An 11,143-nucleotide genomic window follows, 5' to 3' on the forward strand; every position below is an offset into this window, starting at 1 on the left:
GCCTTTTAAGTGCTGGAATTAAAGACCGGAACCTTTATGCTGACTTCCATAATTATATTTTAATTTCAAAAGCATGAAAAAACTTCAATGTGGAAGAATGAGCCAACTGTCTTTAAATCCCACCTGCTAGTCCTCTCAAAGCCTATGTCGTGAAGCTTTACAACTTCCCAAATGGCTCCACATCGCCACCTCTTGGCTTAGAGGCTGTACCCTTAAGAGGGAAATTTCACAGACTGAAGCAAGGGCGGCTATATTGACTACGGGAATGGGCGGGGCATTGTGGGTGTCATTTTCAGTTAGGGCAAACCGACTTCCGTTCACCATCTTGAGTGACAGCAGAGGCGGAGCTCTGCCATGTTCATTAAGGGCCGGGCCGGGAAGGCGCCCGGGAGAGAGCGGCGCTCTAGCCGCGGCGGGCAGAAACTGGCGGTAGTAGCCCCGCCTCCAACTCTGGGCTCCACCTCTCGGCCTCATTTCCGCCGGGAGAGCGTTTCTCGGCGTCGCTGCCGTAAATCAGGTCGGCAGTTTGCCGCATCACGGAAGATGGCGGCGGCGGCTACGGTGAACGGGACGACCGGAGTCTCGAGCTCGGGGCCCGCGGCCACTTCGGGCGCGATCTTGCAGGCAGCGGCCGGCATGTACGAGCAGCTCAAGGACGAGTGGAACCGGAAGAGCCCGAATCTTAGTAAATGTGGAGAAGAGCTGGGCCGTCTGAAGGTAGGGATCGGCGGGCCCTCGATGCCTTGATGCCGGAGGGACGGTGACAGGAGCTCAGGGCCGGTAGAGCGGGCAGAGGAAGGGAAAGAGCGAGGTTCGGAACAGCAGAAGGTGGGCCCGGAGGGCTCCGAAGTGAGGCGGCTGGAACAGACCAAACGCGGCCCTTGCAGTGGCGGGAAGGGAGTGATGGAAAGATTGTTTGGCTGAATCGTATGTGATGCTTACAGCTTTGGGGTTTGGAGGGGCAAGAGTGGGATCAGACACAACCGAAGGTAGAATGAGAGGATGGTGGAAGAATGAGGTAGAGATGATGGGCTGTGAGGGTATGTGTGTTAAAGACCAAGGCTAGGCAAACCGTGGGCGAGCAGAGGTTAAGGATGCGTCTGTGTGTTTGTGGCCGTACCGAACCCAGAAGAGCCTGAGATTCTGTTGTAAATACATTTGATGTATGCAAGGCCAGCCTGGACTCTTAATAACAAGTTCAAGACGGCTAGAATGACCCAGAGAGACCTCATCTCAAAAATAGTAATTATTATTAATAAACAACAGCAACAAAATGTGTTTTAGGTCTCTAAGTTTAACTAAGAAGTGGTGTCTGGGCTGGACTGGGGGAAGGGGAAAATGAGTGTGTCCTACACTCCTTGACATAGATTTGGCCCTTCTGAGACAGAGTGGTGGGGGAGGTTTCCCCAGAACTACGTGTCCTAGCTGGGCATGAGATGTCCCCGACTTGTAATCCTAGCACTTTGGAGACTACCACGAAGATTTCTAGTTCTAGGCCAGACTGGCCTGCAGAGGGAGATCCTGCCTCAAACAAAACAGAAACACAAAGCAAGCCAAAAAATAACAGGAACAATTGAGATCATTAGTGTCTCCCCACCCCAGGATTCCACTGGGTCCAGCCCCTAGTGCCTCCTGTTTCCTGGTGGCGTTGTGAATTGTAGGATGACGTCATCCAGTGGAGCCTCTGTATGCCGAGGCCCTAGGCTGAGCGCTTTCCAGGGGCTGACTCCCTTGGTATTCATAGCGTGGTATGAGTTAGGATGCTCGTCAGCTCCATTTCCCAAGAAGGAGCATCAAAGTCCAGAGCAAGTGGGTGACCTGTGTTTGAAGTCTCGTCTTCATTCCTCCCCTCTCAGCTGGTTCTGTTGGAGCTCAATTTCCTGCCAACCACAGGGACCAAACTGACCAAACAACAGCTCATTCTGGCCCGTGAGTGTCACTGGTTGGTGGAGGGTGACGGGGGTTGGGGGGTGGGGGGAGCCAGGACGGTAATGGTAAGAATGAGATAGTGACGATCCCAGGAGGAATTCCAGTCACCACCTCAAAGCCACCCCCTTACCAACAGGTGACATACTGGAGATCGGGGCCCAGTGGAGCATCCTATGCAAGGACATCCCCTCCTTCGAGCGCTACATGGCCCAGCTCAAATGCTACTACTTTGATTACAAGTGAGGTTGGGCCCTCCGGGGAGGGGCTGGAGTCGGGTGGTTACTTGGTTCATTTACCTCTGACTCCCTCCTGTTGGCGTTTCTCCTGGGAACCGTTGCTATTCTTAGCTCTGTCCCCAGAAGCTGGAGGGACAGGGGATTGCCTTGAAAGTCTTGACCTATGTTTATGTAGTCTACTTGGTTTGTGTGGTCATTTCTGTAAGTTTCTAACCGGTTTTCCTTTTTCTTAAAGATTTATTTCTGTATTTTAATGTATATGGGTGTCTGCACATCAGAGGAGGGCATCGGATCCTGTTATAGACGATTGTGAGCCCCCAAGTGGATGCTGGGAGTTGAACTCAGGACCTCTGCAAGTGCTTTTATATCTGGTCCTCACACTATGTTCCCTCTACGCAGTTGGCTACTTGTTACCCTTCAGCTACGAGGTGGTATTCTTGGCTCCACCAACTGATGTATCTATAGTAGCCAATTGAATGCTATTTTGCTCTGTTTGCTGGTTCTTTTGTTTTGAGACAGAGTTCAAGGCAATCCCCTTGCCTTTGGGTGGAGAGTATAAGTAGTGCTGCCCTCTGCTGGTTTGTTTTGAGACAGGGTTTCTCTGTGTAGCCCTGGCTGTCCTGGAACAGAGATCCACCTGCCTCTGCCTCCCAAATGCTGGGATTAAAGGCATGCGCCCCCATTGCCCCGCTTGTTTTTGACTTTTTGCTATATAGTTCAAGCTGTCCTTAAATTTATTGTCATCCTGCCTCCCGAGTGCTGGCATTAAAGGCATGGGCCACCACACCCAGCTGTTGTTTTTTTGAAGTCTGTGTCTCCTGTTCCCTAGGCTGACTGAGAACTCAGTGTGTAGCCCAGGGTGATCTTGAACTTCTGATACTTCTGTCTTTACCTCCAATAGCTGGGATTATAGGTGGGCACCCCCATGTCTGGTTTATGTAGTTCTGGGGATGGAACCCAAGGTGTTGTTCATGCTAGGTCAACATTCTATTTACTGAGTTCCTAACCTTGGGATGCTATTCTTATGACTTTATACCTAGGTTAGGCCATTTAATTAACTATATTTAAGGAACCTGCGTTTGTGGTGTGGATATTAGTGACACCTGTTTAACATGGGGAACTATGTTGAGTCACTATGAATTGAGGTACCTTGCTTGGTCCATATGACTTGTGGTTTTTCTAGCCTCTCTGTACGTCACTTGTCTGAAGTCCCACACGTAGTTGGGAGGACTCTGGAAGATAGATGAGGCTCGTGGCTAGGTCCCCAGGACCTGCTGACCTTAGTTCCCCCTCCGTGGCTTACAGGGAACAGCTTCCTGAGTCAGCCTACATGCACCAGCTCCTGGGCCTCAACCTCCTCTTCCTGCTATCCCAGAATCGAGTAGCTGAATTCCACACAGAATTAGAACGCTTGCCTGCCAAGGACATCCAGACCAATGTCTACATCAAGCACCCTGTGTCCCTCGAGCAAGTAAGGCTGGGCAGGGAAGGGAGAGCCTAGCTGGGGTGGGTGGCGTTGGTCAACACTTTGAGGAAAGTTTCCTGGAGGAGTTATCAGGGTTCAATCATTTTCAACCCACCAACTCATTTAACCAGCAAATAAAAACAGATATGTGCCAGGCACCAGGGAGGTTTTCTCGTTCGGTGAATCAAACAAGTAAAACCCCTAATCTTGAGACAGTGAGGGGAGGAAGCATTAGGTGCCAGAAGAATGAATCACCTGTGTGGTGTGTAAGACAGGAAGTGTTATGGAGACCAGGGCCTGGGAGGGGTCAGTGAGGATCTGACAGAGGCTCTCTGTGTCTTGAGGCTAAAACCTGCCTGTCATATCTGAGGGACAACAAAGAAGGTACAGGAGCAAGGGGCTACGGCTAGGGTAGAGTCTTGGGAGCTGTTAGGGAGTTGTGTCTGGTCCTGAGGCCTCCAGAGGATTTACTGTGGGGTGGGGTGAAAGAGTATCAGGTAGGAGCAGCAGTTCAGATGTGTGTGGAGTGGGAGCTGGGCTCATAACTGGAGAAAAGATGGTTGGCTGCCAGCCCAGAGTAGGCTGCCAGGTGAGTGTGTAAGCCAGGTAGGGTTTCTTAGAAGCGGAGGAACCCAATCTACTGGGCATGGGTGGACTGTGTGGCAGGATGTTGTGGTAGAGCAGGGGTTGGGAGGCACCAAGGGCACAGGGAAGCCCTGTGCTCCCTTATCCTTTTCCTCCTCTTTCTTGGCCTTGGCAGTACCTGATGGAGGGTAGCTACAACAAGGTGTTCCTGGCCAAGGGAAACATCCCTGCCGAAAGCTATACTTTCTTCATTGACATCCTGCTGGATACTATCAGGTATGTATGTGGGTGCTGGGTCCCCAGAATTCCTAGCCTTGCTCTTTCCCCAGATGCTACCCTGCCCAATTCCTGGGATTTGATGACTTGGTGTTTTTCAAAGTGGATTTTTTTTTTCCTGCTTCTGAGAGTTGAATTAAAGCCTTATGCAGACTAAGCGAGCACTCTGCCGCTGAGCTGCACTCCCAGGCATGGTACCTTTTTTGGAAGGTAGGGCACTTGAGAAAAGGTTTCCGTATAACCAAGACTGGCCATGAACTGATCCTCCTGCCTTACCTCTCAAGTGCTGGGAGTACAGGCATGCTAGATGAGCACTCTTCATTCATGCAAGAACCTCCTCCAGACTGAAGAAGAGGCCCATGCCTGCTTGTGACTGGTCAAGTTAGTTCCCTCTTTCTAAGCCCTCGGTGCTGGAGTCAGTCCCAGCAGGACAGGGTCTGGAGGTTGTCTGCTCCGCCATGAGAACTGTCACCTTCCCACAGGGATGAAATCGCAGGATGCATCGAGAAGGCCTATGAGAAAATCCTTTTCGCTGAGGCTACCCGGATTCTCTTCTTCAACACACCCAAGAAGATGACAGACTACGCCAAGAAGGTTGTGGATTGGAGTTGGGGAATGGAGGGTGCTGTACTCTTCTCAACGGTGTTAGTGCACAGTGCGAGTAGTCTGGGAGAAACTGGGAGATTCAAGTCTGCTCATGATTAAATCTAGTTATGAGACCTCAGCCTCTCTTGAGCTTGCTGGCCTTTCCATAGAAGGGACTAGAGTTTGACATATGTGTGGAGCTTAGCGTGGCGCCTGGCACCAGGTCCAAGGATGCTCTGCATGTTAGGTTAACAAAATTCCTTAGAAGCAGCTTGTCCCATAAGACTGCTTCATTTGGTGGGAACATTTGAGTAGGAGCAGTGCCCCAGGAAATGCTGACTGCATCCTGACCTTGGTGTCCAGGAACTGAAGAGTCAAGAGCAGACTGGGAAGATGTCAGGCCAGCCTAGTGGTCCAAGACATTCTGGGATGGGTTTGAGGTGTGCTGACGGTGACAGCTGTTAACTACTTCTTGTGGACCAAATACTGTTTTCATTGCTCAGAGGCATTAACTGAGTCGTGGTAGACCTATAGAGGAGCATGATTATGGTACCCATCTCAAACATGGAGGGGTGACATTTCTTGCCTCCAGTTAATTTGGTGGCAGTGATCTGTGAAGGAGCTGTGGCATACCAAGAGGTATGCCACATGGGGTGGGGAGCAGTCTCTGGGATCACCCTCTTATTTCTGATTTCTCTTCCTTTAGCGAGGTTGGGTCCTGGGCCCTAACAACTACTACAGTTTTGCCAGTCAGCAGCAGAAGCCAGAAGACACCACCATCCCCTCCACTGAGCTGGCCAAACAGGTCATCGAGTATGCCCGGCAGCTGGAGATGATTGTCTGAGCCTCGGCCAGGATGGGTGGACATGACTAGTCCAATAAACCCAGTATAGGTAGCCTTCAATAAAGGCGGATTAACCTCTTATGGGCCCTAATCTCCCAGTGGGACCGTGGGAAATAGTTGCTCCTGGAGAATTTGGGAGTTTGGGGACCAGGGTATGTGTTATCCAGCGGCCGTTGCTCTGGGTTTTACATGTCGATGCTCAGTGGCGCCAGCTATGGATACACTGTGGCGCTGAGCCAGGGGACTAGATTTTCAGTGAAGTACCATGTGTCTCAATTTAAAAAATGTTGGCCATGGATTAAATAATTTTTCAAATGATACGTGAAACTGACCTTGTCTGTGGGTTGCCATTTGTGCCCTCTGCAATAAATGGTATGGGCTGTGATGTGGGTATGACCAATCTGGCCTCCTTGAGCCAACATTGTAATGTAGACCCTGCTGGGTGGCCCACTAGCCTGCTTCCTGCTTTGAAGTCCTTGGAAAACTGTAAGGGGCAAAGTTCATGCTTTGAAGTCCTTGGAAAACTGTAAGGGGCAAAGTCCAAGTCTGGCCAAGCTACCTGCGGGGTTTTGAGAAAGCCATCCAGTTGGTTATCCTCACTGTGGCTCCCATGACCCATGACCTGGGCCAAGTGTGGCTGCTCAGTGGCATCACTGCTTTGGACCCTGTCACCTTATTTGGTATGTGCAAGAGTTGGTTCTTTGAAGGAGGCCTGGCTTTGCTCATCGCTGCACCTCAGCTTTCCCAGTGGTAACTGATAGGCAGCTAGGCAAGCTGTGTAGACTGGGTGCTTTATTGGCAAGGAAGGTGAGGCAGAGGGTGTTGGGCAGGTCACACTCAGTTGGAATGGGTGGCCTGCAAGTCGTAGTGCTCCAGTCCAGCTACTAGGGAGCCAGCCAGCTTGACGGTGGCCACCCAGGGCGGCTCACTCAGGTGGTTGGTGGGTGTGCTCAGCCTGGGAGAAGGAAGAATTGACAGGGTGTGTGTAGTCTGCTGGACTACTTCGAAGTGTCATAAGGTTTCCAAGGGCATTTGGGGCAGCAGTACATCCATGTGGAATAGGAAGGAGTATGATGAGCCCTAGCTAAGCCCCCATGGCAGGATTTTGTCCATAGCGAGGTTTAGACCTGGCAACAAAATCCAGGAGCTTAGTGTAGTAGCAAAGGTGGAGAGAGGGCCAGTGTCCCCTGATGGGAAAGTAATCTTTGTAGGCAAAGGTCCACCCTCTAGTTGCAAAGCCTTGGGCCCGGGGTTGGTGAGTAGGGGGTTGGGATAAGGTATGGAAGGTGAGGGTCTCACTGGGCCCAGAAAAGTTGGGGGCCTATTACTTCACCCTCAGGTTCTAAAAAGACAGTTGCTTCATTCCCCCATCTCTGAAAAACCTTGGGGTTGGTCCTTAGTGCTCTTGGGGACGGGGTTAAGGCAGAATAGGGTCAGACCAACAGGAAGGTTGTGGAATTGACTAAGGATCAAGGGGTTGAGCAAAAGGCCAATCAAAAAGGTCGGCTCCTGAGGCTCAGCTAGGCTGAGACCCACATAAGTCAAGGGCCAGCCTATGGTCAGGATGCCAAAGCGTTGAATCTTATTCTATCCAGGGAAAATGGGTGCTGGACTTGGGTGTGTGCCCTCCACTCCTCGATCTCCCTCACCAGGCAGACACGTTGCGAGGCAGGCGTCGGTGACGGGGTTGATGGCGGCAGTAGCACTTGCAGGGGCAAGAATTAAGCACCTCGAAAGGCGGCCAGTGGCGCACTGCACCCTTGTTAGGGGCGCCGGCTGTGGAGGTTCCGCTGCTGCTACCTCCACCCGCTCTGTTACTGTCAGTCACCGGAGTTGAAGTCAGTTCTCGAGGACCATCTCCAGATATAACCTCTTCACGGATCACACTCCGAGCCGCTCGGGGACCTTTGTTCTTGCGTGTACGAATCTTGATGGGTTGAGGCACTGGCGGTGACGGCTCAGCAGAGGGAGTTGCTGGAGCTGGGGTTGGAGCCGGAACAGGGGCCGGGAGCGGGGGCGGGACCTGGGCGGCAGCCGCGGTAGCCGGCAGTGAGGGGGGAGGGGTGGGAGCCAAAGCTGACTCCTCGTGGCCAGGGCCTGGGGTAGGCGGACGGGCCACCGGTATCGGCGTCCTCGGGAGCGCTGGTGGCTGTGGTGTGGGTGGCGGCGCCGGTGGCGGAGTGGTTGGTGGTGTGGGTTGTGGCGGTGGCAACAGAGGTATTTGCTGCGGACCTGGAGGCACTGAGTGTACAGGGTCGCTATTGGTGGGCGCTGGGAAGATGAACATGGGTGGCGCCAGCAAGGCAGGTGAGGGTCTCCGGGGCCCTGAAGCTGGATGCGTCTGACCTGACCTTGGTGGAGGGGAGCCCCATGGCCCTGAGAGTGTGGTTGTGCGCCTTCGGGGTGCCCCGATTCCCCCTGCAGCCCCGTTGAATCGGAAGTGCCGTTCAGTGCCATCGGGAGGGCTCACCCAGTCGAATTTGGGCTTTGAACCTGGGAAGGTGGTGTTGTAAGGGGGTGGTTGTAGAGCCCGGGCAAGGGGAGCAGGAGCCGAAGGAGCCGAAGGGGGACCAGAACACCCTTCGCCATCTCCATCACCGCCCTCGGTTTCCTGAGCTGCACGAGGAACCTCTCCCATGGGACGAGTGGCTCCAGGAGGTTGGGGCCCTTGCTTCAGGACCTCAGCATAAGAGATGGCCCCCGACGAGGCAAACAGTCCTCCGCCACTGCCGGTCCCAGCTGAGGGTTTGGCTGCTAAGGGGACCGAGGCCGATGAGGGGGACAAGTGGGGCCCGGACTTGAAGGTGACTTTACACAGCAGACTCAGGCCGGACTCGGAAGTAGCAGACCGAGTCATTTCGCCCTCTCCGACTTGGGGCGGCGCCCCTCCGCGGGCTCCCCCGGCCGCCTGACCCTCGCTGCTATGCCTGACCTGGCTTTCTGTGGGGCTTGTGGCCGACGAGGCCAGAGTGATTCTCCGGCTAGGGGGCTGCGGGTCGCAAGGCGGTGCTGGTGCTGGCGGTAGCTGCTTCCGAGGCTCTAGGAGCGTCGGAGGTGGGGCTGGGGCCTTCGGGACCGGTTCTTTCTCGGTCAGTTGCCGGGGCAGCGGGCGGAGGCTCGGAGGGTCACCCTGACCACGATGGCTCGCCTCCAATAGGCCGCGGATCCGAGGCACTGCAGTGCCCTTGGGTTTTCGCCACTTAGATGGCGCGGGCAGCAGGGACCCCACAGGGGGCGGGGGTGGTGTGGAGACCGCCGCCGTAGCCGCCTCCTCTAGAGGGGGTGTCACTGGTGAGGGCAGTTCTAAGGTCAGGGGCAGGGGCGAGGGTGAGGCCTGGGGCTCCGAGGGTATCAGGAGTCCCGGGGGCCCGGAACTGCCAGGGAACCAGACGCCCAGCCCTCGAGCCAGGCGCATGGCTGGGGATGAGGGGGTCACCTCGGGCTCCACCAGAGGCGTCCTGCGGGAGTCGGATGCGCGGTCTGAGGCCTGCTCTTTACGGGAGCCCCCGCCTGCGGAAGGCTCCGACTGCACGTTCCCCATTTTCGACGGAGGTCGGAGACTGTGGTTAAATAAACTTCCACCAGTCAGTCGGCGGGTTCTGCGGGGACTCCAAGGCTCAGGCTGTTCTCGGACTGTCCCTGTCTGCATTGGTGTGTCCGGTCCTCCAATATTCTCTCAGCCCTGGTCTCCAGTTCTCGGATTCGTCATGGTCACGCTCACTTCCCCATGGTCTCAAAAACGGTTCACTCTTCGAACCCAACTTCTTTACGTACTAAGGTGCCAACCCTGACTATTTGATTGCTTAGATCACATCCCTAACACTTTAGCCACGCCCGGGATTTCAAGGCTTCAGGGGTCAGTTCTCGCCAGCCTCTTTGTTGGGTTTTAAACCACACCGGTAATGATGGTTATGCCCAGTAGCCAACAAGGAATTCAGGTTTCTATCCTAACTAACACTCTAACCAAGTCCTTACGGCCTAAGCCCCGCCCCCGATTGTCAAAGAATCGGTCGCATCCTCACCCCGCCCCCACCCGCGTCAGGTCTGCTTCTGCCTAACAAATACAAGGGACTGTAGTCTAACTAATCCCCCAGTCCTTCAGTCCTAACCCTCCGATCACCCACCGTCTCTCTCTGTCGATCATTTGGATCCCTCCCTCTTCTCAGACAGCAGCAAATCCTCAAGTCTAAACTTTTCCCGCTCGGCGTTTGTGACAGCTCTTAACTTAGGCTCCACCCCTTTCCCTCAAGCTCCGCCCCGGCTCCTTCGCTCAGTAGACCCCACTCACCGACTCCTACAGCCGGCCAAAGATCAGACCACCGCCCCGTGGACCACGACAGGGCGGGGAACGGCCGTAGCAGAAAATAACCGAAAAGAACGAGTGTGCGGGTGAAGGCAAGTGGGCGAGACAGCGAGGACGACCCCCAAGATCTAGGCCCCGCCCCGAGCTCGAGGCACGCCCCCGTGGGCCAGCTTAGCTTGAGCGCTGTCCTTCGCACCTAGATCACCCTTAGAAACACTAGGGTGTCTTCCCGACGTGCAGGCCCCTTTGCTTTATGCCCCACCCCTTTATAATGCCCCGCCCCTCTCCTTTAAATACCTCCCCCCGGACCCCGCCCATTGCGAACACTGCTACGTGGCTCCTCCTTTTAGGCCTCATATCTGACCTGCCCCTTAGGAAATTTATCTCCTAGATCCGCCTTGCTCAGTCTAGGCTGCATCTCTTTCCAAGACCCTGTCTTCACTCGGATGGCTCAGAAGGCCCACCCTTCCGCCCCTTTCGTGACGCACCCTCTCCGTTCCTTCAGCGCCCAAGCCTCCTCCTCACTCAAGCTCCCAGGCCCCGCCTCTTTTCGAACCCTGCCAGGCATCCCGCCCCTCCCATTCAAAGCCCAGACCGTGGACCACCTTCTTTCTAGAATCCGGAGATCAGGCCCTATCTCTGTTCCCTTCTCTCATCATCAGGGACCAACCGTTAAGATAAGTGGAAAAGTGGGGGATTCCCCTCTGGATCCTTAGAAAATGGGGGCTATAAGAGGTGTTCGTTATAGCCCGAGCCGGGCTCTAGGACCCAGCGGGCAAGTACGCCCGCTTTGCTCCTACCCCTCCCCCAAGCCGCCCCCTCCCCCCCACGTCTTCCAGGTTCCCCCTTCCTCCCTCCCTCGCCCCGACTCCCGGTGCCCGTCTCCAGCGCCGCCGGAACCAGCGAGGGAGCGGGAGCGA

General features: G+C 54.6%; 2 protein-coding genes across 3 annotated transcripts; one reads left to right on the forward strand and one right to left on the reverse strand.

Moving 5' to 3' along the window:
- The first annotated feature begins 339 nt into the window (after positions 1 to 339).
- Positions 340 to 6,238, forward strand: Psmd8 (proteasome 26S subunit, non-ATPase 8). Its single transcript, XM_048439595.3, has 7 exons — positions 340 to 717; positions 1,857 to 1,929; positions 2,066 to 2,168; positions 3,471 to 3,636; positions 4,391 to 4,491; positions 4,974 to 5,085; positions 5,783 to 6,238. Exons 1-7 carry the CDS (start codon positions 355 to 357, stop codon positions 5,918 to 5,920), a joined length of 1,056 nt encoding a protein of 351 aa, XP_048295552.1. The 5' UTR covers positions 340 to 354; the 3' UTR covers positions 5,921 to 6,238.
- Positions 6,239 to 6,695: 457 nt separating this feature from the next.
- On the reverse strand, positions 6,696 to 10,477 carry Ggn (gametogenetin). Of its 2 annotated transcripts, XM_048439573.3 has the most exons (3): positions 10,209 to 10,477; positions 7,570 to 9,480; positions 6,696 to 6,875 (listed from the first exon to the last, which is right to left on the reverse strand). In XM_048439573.3, the coding sequence occupies exons 2-3, from the start codon at positions 9,459 to 9,461 to the stop codon at positions 6,758 to 6,760; spliced, it is 2,010 nt and encodes a 669-aa protein (XP_048295530.2). In that variant the 5' UTR covers positions 9,462 to 9,480; positions 10,209 to 10,477; the 3' UTR covers positions 6,696 to 6,757. The 2 variants fall into 2 exon arrangements, with proteins under 2 accessions (XP_048295530.2, XP_048295520.2); XM_048439563.3 differs by having other exon boundaries at positions 7,570 to 10,477.
- Positions 10,478 to 11,143: the final 666 nt, after the last annotated feature.

The sequence above is a fragment of the Myodes glareolus genome, chromosome 1 (assembly GCF_982192425.1).
Source record: "Myodes glareolus chromosome 1, mMyoGla1.1, whole genome shotgun sequence".
Classification (NCBI taxonomy): domain Eukaryota; kingdom Metazoa; phylum Chordata; class Mammalia; order Rodentia; family Cricetidae; genus Myodes; species Myodes glareolus.